At 41.1% G+C, this 25,261-nt stretch overlaps 1 protein-coding gene across 3 annotated transcripts in view; it reads left to right on the top strand.

Annotated features, from left to right (window-relative positions):
• Positions 1–5,022, top strand: part of SUCO (SUN domain containing ossification factor) — a 95,201-nt gene extending 90,179 nt beyond the window's left edge. For all 3 annotated transcript variants that reach the window (XM_080823824.1, XM_080823823.1, XM_080823822.1), the window contains 2 exons: positions 1,878–1,933; positions 2,987–5,022. In XM_080823824.1, coding sequence (XP_080679950.1) covers positions 1,878–1,933; positions 2,987–3,430 — 500 coding nt within the window. In that variant the 3' untranslated portion in view covers positions 3,431–5,022. The remainder of the gene's footprint in view (positions 1–1,877; positions 1,934–2,986) is intronic.
• Positions 5,023–25,261: the final 20,239 nt, after the last annotated feature.

Below are 25,261 nucleotides of genomic sequence, written 5' to 3'. Positions count from 1 at the left end.
TACCCCTCCAGCAATCCTCATTTTGTTTCCTATGGTTGAGTCTCTTATGGTTTGTCTCCCTCTCTGGTTTCTTCTTGTTTTATTTTTTTACCCCCCTTCCCTATGCGTCTCTGTTTTATTTCTTAAATTCTGCATATGAGTGAGATCATATAATAGTCTTTCTCTGATTGACTTATTTCGCTTAGCATAATACACTCTAGTTCCATCCACATCATTGCAAATGGCAGGATTTGTTTGTTTTTTTTTTTTTTTAATTTTTTTTAAAGACTTTATTTACTTATTTGACAGACAGAGATCACAAGTAGGCAGAGAGGCAGGTAGAGAGAGGAGGAAGCAGGCTGGCTCCCTGCTAAGCAGAAAGCCTGATGTGGGGCTCGATCCCAGGACCCCGGGACCATGACCCGAGCCTAAGGCAGAGGCTCTAACCCACTGAGCCACCCAGGCACCCCAAGATTTCATTTTTTGATGGCTGAGTAATCCATTGTGTATGTGTACACACACACACACACATTCTTTGTGCATTCATCTGTTGGTGGACACCTGGGCTCGTTCCATAGTTTGTCTATTGTGGACGTTGCTGATATAAACATTTGGGTGCACGTGCCCCTTCGGATCACTACATTTGTATCTTTAGGGTAAATACCCAGTAGTGCGATTGCTGGGTCGTAGGGTAGCTCTATTTTCAAGTTTTTGAGGAACCTCCATACTGGTTTCCAGAGTGGCTGCACCAGCTTGCATTCCCACCAGTGATGTAAGAAGTTCCCTTTTCTCCACATCCTTGCCAACATCTGTTGTTTCCTGACTTGTTAAATCCATATTTAGTTGCTTTCGTAGAGAGGGTGGTCTGAGTAACAGTTAACAACCATTCTTAAAAGTGTCATTTTTTTTTTAGATCAATTTGAGTGAGATTAGTAACTGATAGAAATGGCTATTTAGAGGAATGTTTATATATTTTTATATACCTGATGACTTTCTCAACAGATTTCTAGGACATAATGTAAAAAATTATAATTGGTTGAATCATGTTATTAGTAAAATTGCAGTATGTGAAGTTTTAGAGTGAATTTTACAGCTTATAAATTTCTGGCTCTGTGAGACCACATATTGTTTACTTTTAATGGGTTCAGTAGGACTGAAATTCCGTTTATCTTGTCAGTCAAATGTCTTTCTTGTCAAGACATTTATCTTGTCAGTGTGGGAGCGGTATGCAGTTGTCTTTAATGTGCTTAAAGGAATGAAATCTTAGAAACATAAAGCAAATATTTCTAATTTACTCACCTTGCCAGAAGTGTTTATTCATTATTGCTTTGTCATTTATATTGCTTGTTCAAGGTATTTTTAGATTTTGGCATTCAGAGTTTCGATCACAGTAAAATACAATTAGAAAAAACTTAAATTTATTTTTTAATGTGTATGTTCCTTTAACTGGCTTTTGTACCTGGTCAACACTGCTTGTTGCACATAATTAACCCACATTCGTGACACAGTGTAGCTTAGTCTTTTAGGGAAATACTCAGATGATGTATGAGTATGTTTGTTACTAGCTTACCTGGTGATGTTACCTTCTTATTAGGTAAAGGGTAGGGCTGGGCCCTGAGAGGGATCCTTACTGTGTTGGCTGATGGCTAGCGGTCCGTTAGAAGCTTAAGGAAATTATTTGAAGGAGACTGATCAAGCTTAAGATAAAAATGGTACCATCTCCCATCTTGTCACTTTTCACTAATTTAAAATGCATAAATATATGCTTAATGTGGTGTAATTATAAATTCATTGGATTTGTTAGGAAAATAATCACTAAGGGACAATATATAATATTTTTAGTGTTTATCTTAGCATAATATACTATATATCTGCTTTTTATTTTCTCTTACTTATAGTAGACCCAAATGATTTGTACATCGTAGAACCCCTCAAGTTCTCTCCAGAAAAAAAGGTAATATTTTGATTCTTTTTAAGTGTATTGGTATGTTATGACATAGTAGCTAAAGAACTGGGTAGAAAGGTTTGATATCTTTAAGTGGTCCTTAAATTTACTGTTTATTTCCAATCATAATAATGATATAAGTCAATATTACAGAGGTCAGCAAACTTCGACTTACAGGCTGTATCTGGCCTGTGGCCTGTTCTGTATGAGCCTGGAGCCATCTTAAAGGGTTGTAAAATAAAAAAGAATATGCAAGAGATACAGTGTGTGACCTGTAAAGCCTAAAATATTTACTGCCTGGCCCTTTACAGAAGAAGTTTGCTGACCCCTGGCTAGTAGTCCTTATTTATTATCAGTGCGTGTTAGGCACAGTGTGTGCGTGTGCCATTCCTGCATTCCTCACAGCAGCCTGGAGATGGTAGTAGCCCCGAGTTGAAATGAGAAAACTGAAATTCAGAGGGTTTATGTTGTCTTTGAATGATCCATTAAGTCAGTGGTAAAACTCAAAATATACTTGGGCTTTTTGGTTATAAAGTCTGCGTTTTCCGTTTTGCCTCTCCAAATAAGTTGTACTCAGTTTGATTAGAGGTAACAATCTCTAGGTGAAAGAACTTGGACTTTGAGACCCAAATAGCCCAGGGTTCAGTCCCAACCTGGCCACTTACTGTGTTGTAACTTGGGTGGGGAACCAAACCTCTGGACCTTGGTTTTCTCATTTAGTAACCAGGGATAAATACTCACTTCTCAGTAAGTAAGATATACATGAAAGCAACTAGGATTCTACCTGGTGCTTAGTAAGTACTCAGATGTTAGTTATCATCCCCTAAATCTATTTTCAGAGGTGGCAGCTAAGCTAAGTGGAGAGTTGTGATTGAGCAGCATTTACAAAATGGGAAGATAATGGTTAATATCTATACAGAACATAACAGTATGTTTGTACATAATCCTGTTTTACTTTTCACCGGGAGTTGGCAGTTTCCTGCATTAGCGCAGGTCTCTAGATGGTTGATGAGGCAACTCTTGGAGTCTCATTACTGCCTTGTTTTAAAATTTGTGTTGCAGAAGAAACGCTGCAAGTACAAAACTGAAAAAATTGAAACCATAAAGCCAGCAGATCCGTTGCACCCTGTAGCCAACGGAGACCTAAAAGGAAGGAAGCCCTTTGTGAACCAGAGAGACTTTTCTAACATGGGAGAAGTTTATCACTCTTCGTACAAGGGTCCTCCGTCGGAGGGAAGCTCGGAAACATCGTCACAGTCAGAGGACTCTTACTTCTGTGGTATTGCAGCTTGCACGAGTCTGTGCAATGGACAGTCCCAAAAGACAAAAACTGAGAAGAGGGCTCTAAAACGAAGGCGATCTAAAGTCCAAGACCAAGGAAAATTGATAAAAACTCTAATACAGACTAAGTCAGGATCATTGCCGAGCCTGCATGACATAATCAAAGGAAACAAAGAGATCACCGTGGGGACATTTGGTGTCACAGCAGTCTCGGGACACATCTAAAACGAACAGAACTTTTCATGCTGGAGACTTTTTGTTGTTGTTCTTTGAAGAACAGTCTGTGGTATTCGAAGGGTTTGGGGGAGGGAGAAAATACTAATGGGAAAAGTATTCAGAAATTATGGTTTCTGCCTTTTTAAAAAAGCAGGTGGGATTGTGTCAATCTTGGTTAATGAGCTGCAGTTTTACAAGGCTGATCACTTCCTACAAGGACAATGGTAGACATTTTATAAAGATGTTTTTTCACAGATTAATTACTGGGACAAATGTAATTTGGAAGCCCAGTTCCTTTGGGTGGGATAGGAATGAAAGCCTAAACCTCTTCCTTTAGCTTTGTTCCTACTTCTTGCACCTTCCCATATTTATGTGCCTTTTGTCTATTTATAATGCCACTGGAAGAGGAGGGAGAACTTTTTCTGTCATTTGATTTCTTTTATAACTTTGTTAGTTTTTTGAAGCTGCAAACACTACAAGGCTTTAAGGTGATCTGCACCTGAAGTTCCGTAATGTGGGTCAGACAGTGTAAAGATCCCGCAGACTTGCCAAATAGACTTCTTGTAGCAAACTCACTTGAAACAGAAACTTGCTGGAATTCTCGTCTGTTCTTTTAGGTAAGCAGAGATACTGATATTTTCATTCAACGTACTCACACTCATTTTTCTCTAGTTACCAACTCAATGAGAAAAAAGCCTACAACATTTTTTCTTACAAATGACTGGTATTTGCAAGTAGATTTTTTATGAATTCACCTTTTAAACACATTTAACCACTTGTAAGGGTTTTCGTTAGCTACATTACATCTTAAACATTCACAATAAGCACTAATCCTCCGGACTTTCAGGTGGTTCTTTCCTGTTTCTACAAATCGAACTTTTGGAGCTTCGTCGAATGAGTCCAGGTCTCACGTGGTAAAATCACTGCCTATGTACCTATGCACGGATCCAGCGAGTGAATTTGTCAAGCCTTGTCTAATTGGTCAAGTCTAAAGGGATCGCTAGTCCTGATGTTTGCTTTGTATTGGCTACAAATGTGCAGAGGCATACCTGTGATGTCAGTGTGTCTGTCTCCACTCTGTCTTTTGTTTCCTTTAAAAATAATTGGCAGCGACTATATTTGAATAAAATGATTTCTTAGTGTGTGTTTGTACAGTAATGAGTGAAAGTGGGAAGTTTCTTCTTGAAAGGGAGAGAATTGACCATTTCGTGTTGTAAGATTTAAGTTATAACTTATTGAGCACTTTTAGTAATAACTGTTTTTAAACTTGTCTAATACCTCTCGGGTATTGTTTGTAATGTGACCTATTTAAAGCCTTTTTTGTTTGTTTAAGTTGCTGCTTTTAGGTTAACAGTATGTTTTAGATGATTTAAATTTTTTTTCCAGTCTGTACAATTAGCCATTCAGAGCAGGAGGGCCTGATTGTATAGAAACTCGTTGAAAAGAGGTCCAGGTGAGATTGGAGGGAGAGCGGAAAGTTACACAATGTGCATGCAGCACCCAGAGTTGTGGAAAGATGACTTTCAGTTTGTAACTACGGAGCTGTAGTGCCATTAGAAACTGTGAATTTCCAAATAAATCTGAACACTTGTCTTTATTAATTACGGGCTCTTCTGTTCTTTGGAGGAGAAACTTATATAAATACATTGCTCAGAACACAGACTGAAGTTTCTGCCACTTTGGAAACTAAACACAGCAACGTCTCCTTACATGATTGATCACATTTCGGCCAGCTCTAAACTGACTGAGCTTAAAGTAAATATTTTGTTCCATGTACAATCGTAATTTCACTATTTCAAACACTAACATGAGAGTTTTGATCTTTATTTAGTAGAATACATGTATGTGTTTTCCTCTTAGCAGGTGCCATCTTGAGGACTACTAATTTTTAAGTTTTTCCACATCTAAATAGAGTGTAATAACTTGATCATTTACTTTTCAACTTTCACACATCTAACCAGAGCATAACATTTTACACTTTGGGGTTTATTTTTCCTCTCTGAGATTATACTTACATGAGGAGAAAAAAAAGGTCTTGCCAGTTGTAGACTTGTGCCTGGTGAGAAGCAAAGCTATGTAAACGAAATAGGCTTTCAGTGTTGCCTGATAGTTAGCCTCATTTTATCTTTTCTAACGTTAAGATTAGAACAGCATAAAATAAAAGGAAACGGGGGGATCATAGCAAAGATGCCAAGTAAAGCAGTGTTTTGTTTTGTTTTTTAAGATTTTATTTATTTATTTGACAGAGATCACAAGTAGGCAGAGAGGCAGGCGGTGGCGGGCGGGGCGGGGGCGCAGGCTCCACGCTGAGCAGAGAGCTTGATCCGAGGACACTTGGATCATGACCTGAGCCAAAGGCAGAGGCTTAACTCCCTGAGCCACCCAGGCAACCCTGGAGTCAACTTTTTAAAAGATTTTATTTATTTGACAGAGAAAGAGAGAAAGCACAGCAGGGAGAGTGGCAGGCAGAGGGAGAAGCAGGCTTCTTGCTGAGCAGAGAGCCCAATGTGGGGGTCTAGCCCAGGATTATGGGATCATGACCTAAGCCGAAGACAGACGCTTAACCGACTGAGCTACCCAGGCACTCCGAGAATTACTAACTTTTTTAGGTGTGATACTAACTAGTATTGTGACTACATAAGTCAATGACGTTACTCTTAGAAAACACGTGCTTCCGTGACCAGACCAGGTGGGATTTATTCCTTGGATGCAAGGGTAGTTCAACATTGGCAAATCAATCAATGAGATAGAGCACATTAATAAAAGATAAGAACCATATGATCCTCTCAATTGATGTTCAAAAAGCTTTTGACAAAATACAGCATCCTTTTTTGATTAAAACTCTTCAAAGTATAAGGATAGAGGGAACATACTTCAATATCATAAAAGCCATCTATGAAAAGCCCACAGCGAGTATCATTCTCATTGGGGAAGAACTGAGAGCTTTTCCCTTAAGTCAGGAACACGACAGTGATGCCCACTCTAAGCACTACTGTTCAATATAGTACTAGAAGTCCTAGCCTCAGCAATCAGACAACAAAAAAGGCATCTAAATCGGCAAAGAAGTCAAACTCTTGCTCTTCCCAGATGACATGATACTTTATGTGGAAAACCCAAAAAATTCCAGCCCAAAAGCAAAAACCCATACAGCAATTCAGCAACATGGCAGGATACAAAAATGAATGCACAGAAATCAGTTGCATTCGATACACTAACAGTGTGACTGAAGAAAGAGAAATTAAGGAATTGATCCCATTTACAACTGTATCCAAAACCATAAGATACCTAGGAATAAACCTAACCAAAGAGGTAAAGTATCACTACTCTAGAAGCTACAGAACACTCATGAAAGAAATTGAGGAAGACACAAAGAGACAAAAACATTCCATGCTTGTGGAATAGAAGAATAAACATTGTGAAAATGTCTATGCTGCCCAGAGCAATCTACACATTCAATGCAATCCCTACCAAAATACCATTGAAATTTTTCATAGAGCTGGAACAAAACGATCCTAAAATTTATATGGAACCAGAAAAGACCCCTATTAGCCAGAGGAATGTTGAAAAAGAAAACCAAAGCTGGTGCCATCACAATTCCAGACTTCAAGCTCTTACAAAGCTGCAGTCATCAAGACAGTGTGGTACTGGCACAATATCAGACACATAGATCAATGGAACAGAACATAGTACCCAGGAATGGACCCTCAACTCTATGGTCAACTAGTCTTTGACAAAGCAGGAAAGAATATACAATGGAAAAAGGACCTTGTCTTCAACAGATGGTGTTGGGAAAACTACAGCCACATACAGAAGAGTGAAACTGAACCATTACCTTACACCACACACAAAAATAGACTCAAAATGGATGAATGAAAGAAAATGTGAGACAGGAATCCATCAAAATCCTAGAAGTGAACACAGGCAGCAACCTCTGTGACCTGGCCACAGCAATTTCTTGCAGGACACGTCTCCAAAGACAAGGGAAACAAGGGCAAAAACGGACTATCGGGACTTCATCAAGATAAAAAGCATTCACCCAGCAAAGGAAGCACTTGACAAAAAACCCGAAAAGACAACTGACAGAATGAGAGCAGATATTTGCAAATGACATCAGATAAAGGGCTAGTATCCAAGATCTGTAAAGAACTTAATCAAACTCAACACCCAAGACAAATAATCCAGGCAAGAAATAAGCAGAAGACAACAGACACTTCTTCAAAGAGGACATCCAAATGGCCGACAGACACATGAAAAGATGCGCCACGTCACTTGCCCTCAGGGAAATACAAATCAAAACTACAATGAGATACCACCTCACACGAGTTAGAATAGCTAATGTGAACAAGACAGGGAATAACAAATGTTGGTGAGGATGTGGACAAAGGGGAACCCTCTTATACTGTTAGTAGGAAAACAGTATAGAGGTTCCTCAAGAAGTTAAAAATAGAGCTACCCTACAAACCAGCAATTGTAACTGGGTATTTATCTCAAAGATACAGATGTAGTGAAAAGAAGGGGCACTTGTACTCCAGTGTTCATAGGAGCAATGTCCAAAATAGCCAAACTGTGGAAGGAGCCGAGACGTTCTTCAACAGACGAATGGATAAAGAAGGTGTGGTTCATATACGCAATGGAACATTACTCAGCCATCGGAAAGGATGAATACCCACCATTTGCATCAACATGGATGGGACTGGAGGAGATTATGCTGAGTGAAATAAGTCAAGTAGAGAAAGACAATTATCGTATGGTTTTACTCATATGTGGAATGTAAGGAATAGTGCAGAGGACCATAGGGGGAGGGAGGGAAACCTGAATGGGAAGAAATCAGAGAGGGAGACAAATCATGAGAGCCTCTGGACTCCAGGAAACAAACTGAGGGTTACAGACGGGATGGGATTGGGGGGATGGGTTAATGGGCAATGGGCATTAAGGAGGACATGTGATCTGATGAGCACTGGGTGTTATACAACTAATGAATCATTGAACACCGTATCAAAAAATGATGATGTTCTACTAGATGTTGGCTAAATGAATTTAAATTTAAAAAACTGAAAAAGGAAATAAAACACACATGCTTGAGTATTTAGGGGTAAAGGGTCTTAATGTCCCAACTAACTTTCAAATGGTTCACCTAAAACAATGTGTGTATTATGCATGGATGTGTGCAGACACACACACACAAAAGAAAAAAAAACTAAAAATATTAATGCTTAATCTGGGTAAAGGTTGTATAGATATTCAACTGAAATTTTTCAAACTAAAAAGCTGGGATGGGTGCCTGGGTGGCTCAGTGGATTAAGCCTCTGCCTTCGGCTCAGGTGGTCCTGGGATCGAGCCCCGCATCGGGCTCTCTGCTCAGCGAGGAGCCTGCTTCCCCCTCTCTCTGCCTGCCTCTCTGCCTGCTTGTGATCTCTCTCTGTCAAATAAATAAGATTAAAAAAAAAAAAAAAAGTTGACTCCATAGTCTAATACACAGTCCATGGTCAGATTTCTCCAGTTGTCCCTACGTGTACTTTTTTTTTTTTTTGGTCCAATGTCTAGTCAAGGCTCATTTGGTTGTATTGTCTGTTTAGGTTCTTTAAATACATATTGCTGTATGGCTTTGCATGTCTTCCTCGTACAAGGGCCCATGTGTGTTTTCTCTAAACATTCCAATTTTAGTGTATGGGCTACCAAAGTGAGCGCTGACAGTTTTTCTAGTGATGTGTTGATATTGTCATTAAATTTAATCCCAACCCACAAGTATCCATTTATATAACATGAAGACATTAAAAAAATTTATCTTATAGGAGTATGTATTCATGACCTCTACATTATACTCCACTTTATTACTTTCAAAATTAATCTTTAGAATATTTGTTTACAACAGAGTTCATCACTTGCAATTATAAGGTCATTCACCCTAGACCACCAACTTTGTGTTGCATTTTTTTTAATAAAGCACATATTAAAATTCACCCAAATGCCCAATGTTATAATATACAAAGCAATAAGTCTATCTGAGCAAACAAGCATTTGCTATTTTTATTATTTTTCCCCTTTTTTATTGAAGTAGAGTTGACATACAATGTTTGATCAGTTTCAGGTGTGCAGCACAGTGATTGGACAAACCTATATGTTAGGCTATGTTCGTCACACATGTAGTCTGTCACCATCCAAGCTATTACAATACCATTGCCATTGACTGGATTCTGGACTTCTCATCACTGTGACTTATTCCGTAATTGGAGGCCTGTACCTTCCGCTCCCTCTCACCCACTTTGCCTGTCCCTCACTCCCTTCCCCTCTGGAACCATCAGTTTGTTTTCTTTCTTTATGGGTCTTTATTTATGGATTTCTCTTATTTGTTTTGTTTTTTAGGTATTTGTCTTTGACTTATTTCATTCAGTATAATACCTCTAAGTACCCATCCATGTTGTGGCAAATGGCAAGATCTCTTTCTTTTTTTTATGGCTAATATTACATTCTGTGTGTGTGTGTGTGTGTGTCTGTGTGTGTCTGTGTGTGTGTGTGTGTGTCTGTGTGTGTCTGTGTGTGTGTGTGTGTGTGTCACAGCTTCTTAATCCATCTATACTGATGGACACTTAGGTTGCTTGCATATCTTTGTATAAATAATGTGATTAATATAGGGGTACATATGTCTTTTCCAATTAGTGTTTTTGTTTTCTTTGGGTAAATACTACATTTGTGATTTTTAAATGAATAAAGGATAAAGAGCAAGTTTAAACCCAGGATGGTTTAATAAATTCCCCAGGTAGGTGGCATACCATACAATTTAAGAGCAAGTGTTTTTAAATCAGACTGCCTGGTTTCATATGTGCCCTCCGTCTCTTACGATGACATTGGACAAATCACAATCAGTCAAAATCTCAATTAAGCATCAGGTTTCTCACCTGTAAACAGGTGTAATAACACCTACTTCAGAGACTCATTCTGAGGATCAAGTGTGCTAATACATGTAAAACTATCACGTACCTAGCATATACTGCACTCAGTGTTAGCTATTAATGTCTGGATGCTTAGGGTTAGATCTCATTCCTCATGTCTGAGCATCTTGGACCAGCAGGTCACGAAAGGAGCTCATGCTTGGTGTAAGACTATCATCTCCAGCTTCCGTGTCTATACCACCATTAGCAAGGTCAGCAGGGAGTTTTAAGTTCAATGTGCTCAGAGTAAGACCCTCAGTGCTTTCATCACGAGGGTCACTAAGCCACTCCAGACTCTGCAGGACTCCTGGAAAGATCTTGTCACCTGTTTCTACCCTTTAGTATAAAGCCTTGTCACAACTTTTCTTCCTCAAAACCATTAAGGCAAATTTCATATGCCCTTGACTCCTGTTAATTTTCTCACTGCCAGAAGCTTCATGTGGCTTTCACAGTCTTCCTTCTGGAATATTCTTCCATATTTCCTCACCAATTCCTCATCACTTCTGTCATGCCCTCTGGAATTCAAAATCAATCATCAATAAAATTCCTTAGATCTTTAACTTGTTTCAACCTTCCTTTCACTTCCTTGTTATAGTGAAAACTACTTCCCTCGAACCCTTTCGAGGAGGTGGACTTTCTCCACCCCTCACACCGCACAGCCTAGAGAGAGACTAGATAGATGGTTGGTCCCCTGGATCTCCATGCTCTAAAATTCACTTTCTGAATCTGATATCATCAGACCATACCATCCACTATTTATCCTTGTTGCAAATGAATCCCTTTTCTCTTGCCCTCTCTCATCTTCATTCCTGGGGTCCCTGTCATTCTGGTACTGCCTCCGTCACAATTCTTGAGGATTTCAATGTCTACCTTACATCATTTTTTTCTAGTTTCTCAGCTCCTTGCCTTCTTTCTCCAAAGATACTGCTCTCCAGCTTATATCCACCACTTATTTCCAATCAGCCACTTATTTCCAATTAAGTCCTAGTTTCTGTCATTACCAATGTCTGTAATCTTTAATACCAATTTCAAGCACCCAGCTTGTGACCAACATCTACTCTCCTAGCTCATTTCCCCTCACATCCGAACTCTAACAATTCTTTGCAGTCCCACAGGAGTCCCACCAATCCAACTCCTGGAGATGACTGCCACGTGTGGTTCATATTTTGTCTCTGAAAAGATGCATCCTCAGCCATAAACCCTGGGAATGCTGCTCGGTCCCAACAGGTTGCAGACTCTTTGCTCATACCATCAGAGTCCTTAGCAAACCAGTCTCTCAACTTTTTAATATTCTGGGTGGGACTCAGTCACCAGTCTTTTGTGCTCCTTCTTCCCCCAACTTCAGGGGCACATACTCCTGAGGGAGGTGACCTTATTCCTAGATCAGATGTTAGTCTTGGTCAGTGCAAGTCAGTCATTGTAAATCCATTCACCTCACCGGTGACCGGTTTAGGTATAGAAATTCTGGCCAGTGGCGAATGAAGAGAAGTCTGCCAAGAGAGGGTCTTCTTTGCTGTTAAAAATCAAGTTGTAGTAAGAGAAGGATGTTTTCCCTCCGGACGATTTCTTGTCTGGAGAGTATATGTGCACTTACCACGCACAATGGCAGCCTGTCTAAGGGAAGTCTGACATGGTGAAGAGGGTAGAGTAGAAAAGGAGGTGCTCGTGACCTCCCTCTAAGCCACTGAACCAACCAACCCTGGAGCCACCCTATCTTGGGACTCCCTGTTAAATGAGATAACAAATCCTCCTCACGTTTAAGCCATTCTCAATGGGTTTTTGTGCTACCTATGTGTGTCACGCCCAAAGCGTCCCATCGGAGAGAAGTTGCTCTTACTAGGTGCCCAAACCACGCTAAAGCACTGCATACATAGCCTCTTCCTTAACAATCTATGGAAGTACTGTTCTCGTGCCGGTTTTAAAATGAGTAAACTGAGGCACAACGACGTCACCAAGGTCGGACGTGGAAGAGCAGGGATTTAAGCCCGTCTTGCTGCGGGACTCCAGTGCCGAGGCTCTCAACCAGCGCGCTGTCACGCCGCCTAGTGGACACTTCGGGGACACGACCTGAGAATGCCAAGAGCCCTCCGAGGAACCCACAGAACCACTTTCTGGCATTAGGCTGTCGGACCTGCCCTGTAAAGTCCCTATTTTGCAGTCGCAGCCTGAGACCAAAGACTCCGAAATGCATTAACTATATCTATTTGGGACAGAATGTTGCATTTAGTGTCTGTCCTCTCAGTGTTACTTAAACATTTTTTAATGATAATAAACTAATCATAAAAGTTTCAAGGTTATGTTTTGCAATAGTTCTTGGTGTAGGGGGGAACAAGTCAGTAATACCCTTTGAAAAAATTATAGGTACCACATTTCTTAATGGAAAAGTTGTAAAAATTTTTTATTTATTGTAACAATGTAAGGTGACAGACATTAATTTGACTTTTTGTGGTGATCAGTCGCAAGCATACAGACGTCGAATCATTATGCCACATACCTGAAGCTAATAGAATGATATATATATCTGTCAATTATACCTCAGTTTAAAAATTATTTTGATTTACTCCAGGGAATTGGGAGCCTGAAGTAAGTTCTTTAAGAGAAAGGTCCAATTTAGAAAAAGGTGTGCCAAGAATATGTTAGCATGTAGTTATCAGATGAGAATATATGAATCTTTCTTTCAAAGAGGTGTTTTGTTCAGTGAGGTAAGCTAAATATTTTATGAACACAATTGATGAGGCAGGGACTGCCACAGCCCTTAACCTTAAGGGGTCAGGAGGTCTACACAGTACAATTCCAAGAACCAGGCAGCAAGGAGGAGAAGTGAATAGTATTTATATCAGTGGTAAAGAAAGTCTGCTTTCTCCAAGAGCAGACCATCGGTATTCTTGTTTACTGGGGTTTAAGGAACTTTAAAAGAGGAAGTATAAAAATGGCTCAAAATCCCCACATGAAAAAGAACATTGAAGGGCAATGAAATGCTAATGTACATCATCACATCAAAGAGACCCTGCTTTAAAAATATTAACGACCCGCAGAGAACAGAAGCTGTGGCTCTCCTTTTTCCCCAAGACTCCCCCCACCCCCAGAACACCCTCCACATGCACTGCATGAGCCTCACCCAGGCTTCATTAGCTCTGATCATTTTGTCTCTGTGTCGCAGAGCCACTGAGCTCACTGAATCCCTCAGAAATACCTCAAATATGTACCAAGGGCCATATGGCCTATCCAAGGCTCACTCTGTCACCTTGCTGATTTGCCTGATTATAGTTCTATTAATTAAATAACACTGGGCATTCTAGAGTGTTTATTATGTTCACTATAGCACAGATCAGGTTAGAGCCATTTCCTCTGCTTATTTGTATGAATTAGTGAGCCTCCTTGGATATTATCAGGAGCAAGAGACCAAGTCTTTAGTCAATCCTACAGTGACGAAATTGATTCACAAACTGTTATTTATGACAAATTGTCAACCCATCTTCCAAAAGTGCTGTGGTTTGTACTTCCATTCTGCAGTATTTGTTTTTTTTTTTTTAATTAATATATAATGTATTATTTGCTTCAGGGGTACAGGTCTGTGAATCATCAGTCTTACACAATTCACAGCACTCACCATAGCACATACCCTCCCTAGTGTCCATCACCCAGACACCCCATCCCTCCCACCCCCCATCCCCCAGCAACCCTCAGTTTGATTCCTGAGATTAAGAGTCTCTTATGGTTTGGCTCCCTCCGCGGTCCCATTTTGTTTCATTTTTTTTTTCCTCCCTACCCCCCAAACCCTCTGCTTTGCCTCTCAAATTCCTCATATCAGAGAGATCATATGATAATTGTCTTTCTCTGATTAACTTATTTTGCTTAGCATAATACCCTCTAAATCTATCCACATCATTGCAAATGACAAGATTTCATTTTTTGATGGCTGCATAGTATTCCACTGTATATTGTATATATTCCATTGTGTGTGTGTATATATATCACATCTTGGTATATATGTATATATATACCACACTTGGTATATATATACCACAATGGAATATATTCCAGTGTGTGTGTGTGTGTGTGTGTGTGTGTGTGTGTATCACATCTTCTTTATCCATTCTTTATCCATTCATCTGTTGATGGACATCTAGCTTCTTTCCATGGTTTGGCTATTGTGGACATTGCTGCTATAAACATTGGAGTGCATGTACCCCTTCAGATACACTACATTTGTATCTTTGGGGTAAATACCCAGTAGTGCAGTTTCTGGGTCATAGGGAAGCTCTATTTTCAACTTCTTGAAGAACCTCCATACTGTTTTCCAGAGTGGCTGCACCAGCTTGCATTCCCACCAACAGTGTAGGAGGGTTCCCCTTTCTCCGCATCCTCGCCAGCATCTGTCGTTTCCTGACTTGTTAATTTTAGCCATTCTGACTGGTGTGAGGTGGTATCTCATTGTGGTTTTGATTTGTATTTCCCTGATGCCGAGTGATGTGGAGCACTTTTTCATGTGTCTGGTGGCCATCTGGATGTCTTCTTTGCAGGAATGTCTGTTCATGTCCTCTGCCCATTTCTTGATTGGATTGTTTGTTCTGTGGGTGTTGAGTTTGATAAGTTTTTTTAAATTTTGGATACCAGCCCTTTATCTGATATGTTATTTGCAAATATCTTCTCCCATTCTGTCGGCTGTCTTTTGGTTTTGTTGACAGTTTCCCTTCCTGTGCAAAAGCTTTTGATCTTGATTAAGTTCCAATAGTTCATTTTTGCCCTTGATTCCCTTGCCTTTGGTGATGTTTCCAGGAAGACGTTGCTGCGGCTGAGGTCGAAGAGGTTGCTGCCTGTGTTCTCCTCAAGGATTTTGATGGATTCCTGTATCACACTGAGGTCTTTCATCCATTTTGAGCCTATTTTCGTGTGTGGTGTAAGGAAATGGTCCAGTTTCATTTTTCTGCATGTGGCTGTCCAATTTTCCCAACACCATTTGTTGAAGAGACTGTCTTTTTTCCACTGGACATTTTTTCCTGCTTTGTCGAAGATTAGTTGACCGTAGAGTTGAGGTCCCATTTATGGGCTCTCTATTCTGTGCCATTGATCTATGTGTCTCTTTTTGTGCCAGTACCATACTGTTTTGATGATTACAGGTTTGTAATACAGTTTGAAGTCTGGAATTCTGATGCCACCAAATTTGGTTTCCTTTAGTCTCCATGTATTTGAGTTCTTTCCAACTTTCCTCTTGTGGTTGAGTTCTAGATTCAAAGCATTGTGGTCTGAAAAGATGCAGGGAATGATCCCAATCTCTTAGTACCAGCTGAGATATGATTTGTGACCCAGGATGTGATCTATTCTGGAAAATGTTCCATGTGCACTAGAGAAGAATGTGTATTCTATTGCTATGGGATGGAATGTTCTGAATATATCTGTGATGTCCATCAGGTCCAGTGTGTCATTTAAGGCCTTTATTTCCTTGTTGATCTTTTGCTTAGATGATCTGTCCATTTCAGTGAGGGGAGTGTTAAAATCCCCTACTATTATTGTATTATTGTTGATGTGTTTCTTTGATTTTGTTATTAATTAGTTTATATAGTTGTCTGTTTCCAGGTTAGGGACATAGATATTTATAATTGTTAGATCTTCTTATTAGAGGGACCCTTTAAGTATGATAGAGTATCCTTCTTCACTTCTTATTATAGTCATTGGCTTAAAATCTAATTTGTCTGATATAAGGATTGCCACCCCAGCTTTCTTTTGATGTCCATTAGCATGGTAAATTGTTTTCCACCCCCTCACTTTAAATCTGGAGGTGTCTTTGGGTCTAAAAATGAATTTCTTGCAGACAGAATATCAATGGGTCTTGTTTTTTTATCCATTGTGATACCTTGTGTCTTTTGATTGGGGCATTTAGCCCATTTACATTCAGGGTAACTATCGAAAGATGAATTTAGTGCCATTGTATTGCCTATAAGGTGACTGTTACTGTATATTGTCTCTGTTTCTTTCTGGTCTGTTTCTTCTAGGCTCTCTCTTTGCTTAGAGGCCCCCTTTCAGTATTTCCTGTAGGGCTGGTTTGGTGTTTGCAAATTCTTTTAGTTTTTGTTTGTCCTGGAAGCTTTTTATCTCTCCTTCTATTTTCAATGATAGCCTACCTGGATATAGTATTCCTGGCTATATATTTTTCTCATTTAGTGCTTTGAATATATCATGCCAGTCCTTTCTGGCCTGCCAGGTCTCTGTGGATAGGTCTGCTGACAATCTAATGTTTCTACCATTGTATGTTACAGATTTCTTGTCCCAAGCTGCTTTCAGGATTTTCTCTTAGTGACTGAGACTTATAATTTTTACTATTAAATGACAGAGTGTGGACCTATTTTTATTGGTTTTGAGGGGGGTTCTCTGTGCCTTCTGGATTTTGATGCTTGTTTCCTTCACCAAATTTGGGAAATTCTCTGCTATAACTTGCTCCAATATACCTCTGCTGCTCTCCCTCTTTCTTCTTATGGGATCCCAGTTATTCTAATATTTGTTTCATCTTAAGGTATCACTTATCTCTTGAATTCTCCCCTCATGGTCCAGTAGTTCTTTGTCTCTCTTTTTCTCAGCTTCTTTATTCTCCATCATTCGGTCTTCTATATCACTAATTCTCTCTTCTGCCTCATTTATCCTAACAGTAAGAGCCTCCATGTTTGATTGCACCTCTTCAATAGCTTTTTTGATTTCAACTTGGTTAGATTTTAGTTCTCTTATTTCTCTGGATAGGGATTCTCTAGTATCTTCTATGTTTTTTTCAAGCCCAGCTAGCACCTTGATAATTGTCATTCTGAACTCTATTTCTGACATCTTACTAATGTCCATATTGATTAGGTCTCCAGCAGTCAGTATTGCTTCTTGTTCTTTTTTTTTTTTTTTTTTGAGGTGAGTTTTTCCATCTTGTCATTTTATCCAGATAAGAGTAGATGAATGAGAGAACAAAATGCTAAAAGGGTAACAGTGGCTCCAGAAAAATATACACTAACCAAATCGGGAGAAACCTAAAAACCACAGGGGCAGGGCAAAGAAAGGAGGAAAAAAAATTATATATATATATATATATATATATATATATATATGACTGGGGAATAGAACTGAGCCACACACTTGATTTTGGATGTATTTTGGTATCTTAGAAGAAACTCCTTCCCAAAATTTTATTTTTATTTATTTTTTTTTAAAATGTTTTTATTTATTTATTTGACAGACAGAGATCACAAGTAGGCAGAGAAGCAGGCAGAGAGACAGGAGGAAGCAGGCTCCCTGCTGAGCAGAGAGCCGATGTGGGGCTCGATCCCAGGACCCTGGGATCATGACCTGAGCCGAAGGCAGAGGCTTTTAACCCACTGAGCCACTCAGTCCCCCCACTTCCCAAAATTTTAATGAAATTTAATGAAAGAATTTTAATTAAGGGTAAACATGATGAAGTGATGGAATACGACTGTAAAGATGAAAATTAAAAAAGATTCTAAAAAAGGTATTGATAAGATAAGAAGTTGGTTAAAAAAAAAAAAAAGAGGAAAGAATGTGATCAGGCTGAAGACTAGACAAAGCTATGCCCTAGATGTAGGGTATATTTTGATCTATTAGAAGAAACTGCATCCCAAAATCTTAAAGAAAGAAAAACCTGCATGTATACAAAACGTATGGTTAAATACAATGAAGGGATAGAATATGACTATAACAATGAAAAAAATTTTTTTTAAGATTTTACTTATTTATTTGAGAGAGAGAGAGATCACAAGTAGGCAGAGAGGCAGGCAGAGAGAGAGGGAAAGCAGGCTCCCTGCCAAGCAGGGAGCCTGATGCGGGGCTCGATCCCAGGACCCTGGGATCATGACCTGAACTGAAGGCAGAGGCTTAGCCCACTGAACCACCCAGGCACCCTATAACAATGAAAAACAATTTTTTTAAAGATTTTATTTATTTATTTGTCAGAGAGAGTGAGCACAGGCAGACGGAGAGGCAGGCAGAGGCAGAGGGAGAAGCAGGCTCCCCGCGGAGCAAGGAGCCTGATGCAGGACTGGATCCCAGGACGCTGGGATCATGACCTGAGCCGAAGGCAGCTGCCTAACCAACTGAGCCACCTAGGCATCCCGAAAATTTAAAAAGATTTTTTAAATGTGTGGATAAGAATAAATAGTTAGAAAACATTAAAATAAGAAAGAGGAAAAAATTTTAAAAATAGAATAAGGAAAAAATTTTTAAAAATTTAACTTTGAGAGACTAAAGAATCATTGGAAAAAAGCCATGCATTCTATGTGCTGTGTTCCTGTAGCTCTGAATTGGTGGGTGAACTTGGTCTTGGCTGGATGTTCTTGCTGATCTTCTGCTGGAGGGGCCTGTTGCCCTGATTCTTAGGTGTCTCTGTCCGAGGCAGAACCGCACCGCCCTTGCCAGGGGCCGGGCTAAACAATCTGCTCGGGTTCGCGCTCGGAGCTTTTGTTCCCTGAGCGCTTTCCGTACCGCTTTGGAGGACGGGAATGAAGATGGCGCCGCCCAGTCTCCGGCCAGAGAAGCCGCGAGCTCCGGGCCCGCTCCTCAGTGCGACCTCAAGAAAAGCCGTCAGTCCCTCCCGTGTCCCTGGTCTCTGGCCGCGATCCGGGTTCACCCGGCCTGTGACCGAGGTTTTCTGTTTCTGGTGCGCCGCCCCGTGTGGAGTCTCCAAACCCAGCGGATTCCTGCCGCGCTCCTGTGCCGCTCTTCCGGAGAAGGAAGGTGAGTCTCCCTGGAGCTGCCACTTGTGGGTTCGCTGCTCGAAGAGTAGTTGCCCGACTGTGCCTTGGATCATGGTTTAAGGTAACCTTGAGCTGAGAGCCTCCTGCTAGGCTCTGTCTGTCCCCCTGGCTTCCTGGGGGATACTCAGATACCCGCGTCTTCCTGTGACCCTGAGGGTCCTGAGACCACACTGTCCCTGTGAGGGCTCCACCCCCTGCTTAGCCTCTGGAGCAACGGCCCGCCTCGGAGCCGACTTGTAAAAGTTCTGATTTCAGGCCCCATTGCTCTACCACTTGCCGGTAAGTGGCTGACGGAGGCTCCCTCCCCCCGCGGTCTATCTTCCCGTATATCACCTTGGATTCACTTCTCTGCACGTCTGACCTTCCAGAAAGTGGTCGCTTTTCTGTTCCTAGAATTGCTGCTCTTCTTCTCTTCGATCTCCTGTTGCGTGTGTAGGTGTTCAGGATGGTTTGGTCACTGTCTAGCGGAACTCCCGGGACCTGAGGATATTTAGGTCTCCTGCTCCTCCTCCGTTCTGCAGTATGTGTGACAGGAGTCACATAACTAAAAGACAATGAAATTTAAGGAAATGATTCCTTGTTCTCAAGATTTCTACTGAAGGACATTAATTGCGAATACATTTCATACCTCCTATAAGAGGAATGACAGATGAACAAACTTCCGCTAGTCATGACATGAACTAATTTCCCCCAAATCTGTCATTTGCTGACTTTCCTCATGTGTTTTGTAGATCCCAGCGCTCTTTTTCTGGGGGATGTAACTGTTCCCTGTTAGTAACTCATTTATAACCCTGAGTTCAAAGGGGTCCAACAGAAGATCTTTGCCTGACCCATTTCAAAACTTTTCCTGAGTAGCACAACCTAGTCCTTTAAAATCTTCACAGTCCAATAAAACATTCGCACATACAGAGACCTCGTGGTGGCCATGGTGATGGGGGGACCAGCAGGTTTAGTCTAGCAGCCGCTAGGCTGTGTCAAGTCTTGTTCTGTTTTCTTCAAGGTGTGGCATGAGAAGAAGAGCAGGTCACATCTACGTGGCCTCCTGCCTTGGTCTGTTTCTGCTCCCATCTCCCAAGGCAAGTTAGACAAGTTCACACACCCTTGTACACACACACGCACTCACCCACATGCTTATTCATGCACACGTGCCTTCCAAAAGAAACCCAACCCATACCTTTCAAAGACTGCCAAATGCACATTTAGAAAACAAGATCTAACCATCTTCCTCTCTCCACTCATATGCTACTTCACATTAATCATAATATTATAACGACCACTGGTTTATGTCAACTCCTCCTTACTACAACTGTGAAATTCCTGAGAAATCGAAGTCCTTGAATAAGGCCAAAAGATGTGCATAGTTCACCTAAAACTCATAGCTAATGTATTCCCAATGAAGATCTCTGTTGGAAACATCTTCATTTGAGTTACTTTGCAGTTGCAAAGCTTCCCCAAGAACAAATTACAGGTTCTCCAGGAAGAGATATTTTAAGTGTTACATTACATGGAAAAAACAGAGCTCCTAATCTCAGGAACTTCATGGTCTATGAGCAGAGTAGACAAAGGAGGGCAAACTTATGGCCATCAATATAATATCACAGTTAGCACTCTAGCGGTGCTATGATGAGCATTTGTAGAAACAAGGAGGGTTTACTTCTGCCCGAGCAAGGCACAGTTCACAGAGAAATTGTCTTTTAAGCTGCCTTGTGAAGAGTGAGTCAGACTTGACCAGGCAAGGGAAGCAGAGGTGATGGACATTGTCGGGAATGGTAGGAGTTAGGACCGGGCATCAGGAGGGTATTTCTTCCAGAAAGAGCCCTAAAAAGCCCAGAGGCCTAGAGTGCAATGAGCTTCATAGCCCCGGCTGCTCATTGACCAGATGGATTTTGGTTTCTTTCCCAGGGTAAAGGTCACCAGATTTTTAAAAATTTAATTAATTTTTTTTCAGTGCTCTAAGATGCATTGTTTATGCACCACACCCAGTGCTCCACACAATACATGCCCTCCTTAACACCCACCACCAGGCTCACCCAACCTGCCATACCCCTCCCCTCCAAAACCCTCAGTTTGTTCCTCAGAGTCCACAGTCTCTCATGGTTTATCTCCTCTCCTTCTCCTAATGTCTGTGTTATTCCTTGTGCTCCACAAGTAAGTGAAACCATATGATAACTGACTCTCTCTGGCTTATTTCTCTCAGCATAATCTCCTCCAGTCCCATCCATGTTGATACAAAAGTTGGGTGTTCACCCTTTCTGATGCAGGCATAATATTCCATTGTATACATGGACCACATCTTCCTTATCCATTTATCCGCTGAAGGGCATCTTGACTCTTTCCACAGTTTGGTGACTATGGCTATTGCTTTTATGAACATTGGGGCACAGATGGCCCTTCTGTTCATTACGTCTGTACCTTTGGGGTAAATACCCAGTCATGCAATTGCAGGGTCATAGGGAAGCTCTATTTTTAATTTCTTAAGGAATCTCCGCACTGTTTCCACAGTGGCTGCACCAACTTGCATTCCCACCACCAGTGTAAGAGGGTTCCCCTTTCTCCACAAGCTCTCCAACATTTATTGTTTCCTGTCTTATTCTAACCATTCTAACTGGTGTAAGGTGGTATCTCAATGTGGTTTTGATTTGAGTCTCCCTGATGGCTAATGATGATGAACATTTTTACATGTGTCTGTTAGCCATTTGTATGTCTTCTTTGGAGAAGTATCTGCTCATGTCTTCTGCCCATTTTTTGACGTGATTATCTGTTTTTTGAGTGTTGAGTTTGAGGAGTTCTTTATAGATCTTGGATATCAGCCCTTTGTCTGTAGTGTCATTTGCGAATATCTTCTCCCATTCCATGGGTTGCTTCTTCGTTTTGTTGACTGTTTCCTTTGTTGGGTCACTAGATTTTTTTATCTCCTCCTGGCTTTCTCTTATCATATGACGATGCCGTGACTAACCACCATCATAAGCTTTCTGCTCTTGGAGGTTAATTAGTAGGTGTGGGGCTTCCAAAGTATCATTCTAGCCCTTGTTGTGACTGTAGACTTATGTTTGAGAGGATGGTTGACTGGGATGAAGGAAGGAGACCTGGGCTGTGATTGTGGATCTCTGTGGGTCCTTATTGGTTCTGTTCTGGGCAAATCAATGAATTAACTTATCTTCCTAAAATTTTGGGGGGCTGTAGGAATTTTAAATCCTTTTTAGGCAAGGGATGGAGGAAAGTGAGTAATTTCTCATTTTCCTCATTGCCTTTCTCCGTAGAACACAGAAAAAAAAATTCCAAAGTAAATATAAGAGAAAAACTTAGTTTTTAAATAGTGATCAGCATGTGAAAAACTAAGGGCACAAATGGCCAAGGAGATTGAGTTCAGAAGTCTGAGTCAAGGACAGCATCAATCCTGATAAGGTAAATTTATCTCAGAGAAATTTCCATCTTCTATAATGACTCTCCTTTATAGAAAAAAGATTTCACATAGAAGAGCTAAACCACCTGAAGGAATTACTTTCCTTGAATAATGCTAGACGGAGGACACAGGTGGGATCTGTTTCTTGTTATTCAAAATGTTTTCAGCTGGTGGTGCTGGATGTGTGTCTCAGGGTGGGAGGGAGTGTGGTGCAGAACTTGAACCTCGATGCCCAAAGATCGGAGGGACCTCCCAGGGCCCCTAGCCTTTGAGAATCACTGGTCAGGATGGCAGTTCTTAAGCTGGGCCTGGCAGAGGGTATCTGAGAAATGTGAAAAAAGCCTGAAAGTGTACGCAAAATGCCGGGTTTGTTCTTCTCTAAGTGTCTGACTTTCGTCATTTCACAGAGGGCTCTGGGATCCCCAAAACCTCGAGTGTGATACAGTGTGTTTGAAGTCCTTCCATCTTAGGGGGCAAGCGGGGTTGGGGGAGGGGAAGAGAGGGTGAAAACTTCCTTTGATGCTGTGTCACGTCTCTGTCAAGAGGGATCCGAAGGACACCTCAGAACCCGTTCTTTCTGACTATTTAAAAAAATTCTGGCACTAAATCACAGACTACTTGTGAGGAAGAAACGGGAGGACAGCGTCCGCAGAGACTCATCCTTGCCCCCGGCTCAGATACAAAGAGAGCCTGTGGGGCAGGAAGCTCTGTGCAGGGACAGAGAAGAATGGCACAAACGAGGATGCTGATTAAAAGAGAGACCAACAGAAAGAGGAAACCATGAGGCTGAGCTTGTAAAATTGCAACCAGGAATGACAAGGACCTCTTTTTCCTTGTAGAGGAAGACAAGTAAAAGATAAGGACGTCAGCCACCTCGTTCGTTGACTGATGCAAGAGAGCAGGCAGGATAATCCCCCCCTTGTCTCGGCCTGGGGGCAAGGAGGGGGTAAGAAAAGACATCCCCCTACAAGGGCGGGAGTTCTTGCTCCCAAACTGGTTCAACAGGCACAGCACATGGACGGTTTTACCAGCAGGACAGGAGACAATCTAGGTCACCATTTCTGACTCAAATCGTGGGGGCTGAATGTGCTTCAAAATTCTTACATGTTTCCATTTTACAAAGATACACAGTACATGTCTTGCTATGATGTGATACGCCAATCTGGATCAGCTTTCCATGATCAAACTAACATATGGTTGTGAAAGGTGAAATGAAACAGGGTCACTTATGTCAAGGGGTTTTACAACAGAGCCTTCTACACATCCTTACGGGGTGGAACCATGAACTTTTGAACCGGGCCAAACCTCAAAAATTACCAGGACTCAACCTGAGTGCTTGCAACTTGCTACAATAAGAGACTTTGCTTACTGATAGCCTTAGCAACCAATTATATTCAAAGTTAGCTCTCTGCCGCCAACACCAATAAAAATTCTTTGTAAATAATATATGCAACAATTCCCTTTTTGCTTTAAAAACCCTTGGCTTTTGCTCCCTAATGGGACACAATTGGGGTGCTTCCCAAATCTGTGTACCCCAAATTGCAATGTTTTGATGCAAAATAAATACTCTTGCTTAATTATTGCCTCCTGACAATTTTAGGCTGACATGATCAAAATTCACATTTTGACAGTTCTATGAATATCCACACTAGTGGAGGAAAAAAAAAACACCTCTCTATAAAGACTCTTAAATAGCCTTGTGACCCTTTAGGTCAAATGTTGTCACCAAATGAATTCAATTTAGGGCTTACTGCCAAATGAGTTTTGAAAAATTTCCAGTTTGGAAGAGGGAATACAGGTCTGTATTATATATACATACACAAATCTGCACAACTCACCAAATGAAATATTTCATAGAAACCATGCACACATTTGGGCACCTGGGTGGTTCAGTCAGTTAAGCATCTGTCTTCGGCTCAGGTCATGATTCCAGAGTCCTGGGATCGAGCCCTGCATTGGACTCCCTGCTCAGCAAGAAGCCTGCTTCTCCCTCTCCCTCTGCCTGCCACTCTGCCTACTTGTGCTCTTTCTCTGTGTCTCTGTCAAATAAATAAGTAAAATCTTTAAAAAAAAAAAAAAAGAAAAGAAACCATGCACATATTGTAGAGGTCACTCTTAGGCAACAGGCTTGAGCTGTGGAATCCCAAGCAAGGCCAAAGGCCCCCCAGTAGCCACTGAGCTGAATGCAGACAAACTCATTAAGCAGCCCACCTCGAAGTAGCCACAGACCCTCGCTGACCCACGGGCTACTTATGACTAGGCACAGTTACCAAAAAAGGGAGAATTCTCTATGTTGCCATACCTCCTCAACTTCCCCCTTTAAAAACAGCTGCCACCCACTGCCTCCCAGCAGACAGCCTCTCCTCGGCTATCCTGCCTGCAGTCCCCTTACAGTGCATTCAGTAAACTCTAATCTCTTTCATTCTGATTCTGCTTTCGGTGAATTCTTTTTTTTTCCTTTTTTTTTAGCCCTATCACTGACTTTTTATTTTTTATTTTTTAAATTAAGTTAAATAAAATTTTTTCAGTGAATTCTTTTACCATCTGCACCGCCAGACCCCATCCGACGAGGGCATCCCAAGACCCACCACCTATTAAAAAAATCTTTGACGTTTTCCAGGTGTTAATGTCCAGTTACAGTAATTTCCAGAATCCATTCCAGTGAACAACTTTTTTTTGAAGTTATATTTATTTGAGAGAGCATGAGTGGGGGGAGGGGGAGGGAGAGAGCATCTCAAGCACACTCTGTACTGAGCACAGAGCCCAG

The sequence above is a fragment of the Martes martes genome (assembly GCF_963455335.1).
Source record: "Martes martes genome assembly, chromosome: 15".
NCBI classification, from domain to species: domain Eukaryota; kingdom Metazoa; phylum Chordata; class Mammalia; order Carnivora; family Mustelidae; genus Martes; species Martes martes.
The sequence above is the reverse complement of the archived record's forward strand: the minus strand, read 5'-3'. Positions and strand labels throughout refer to the sequence as shown.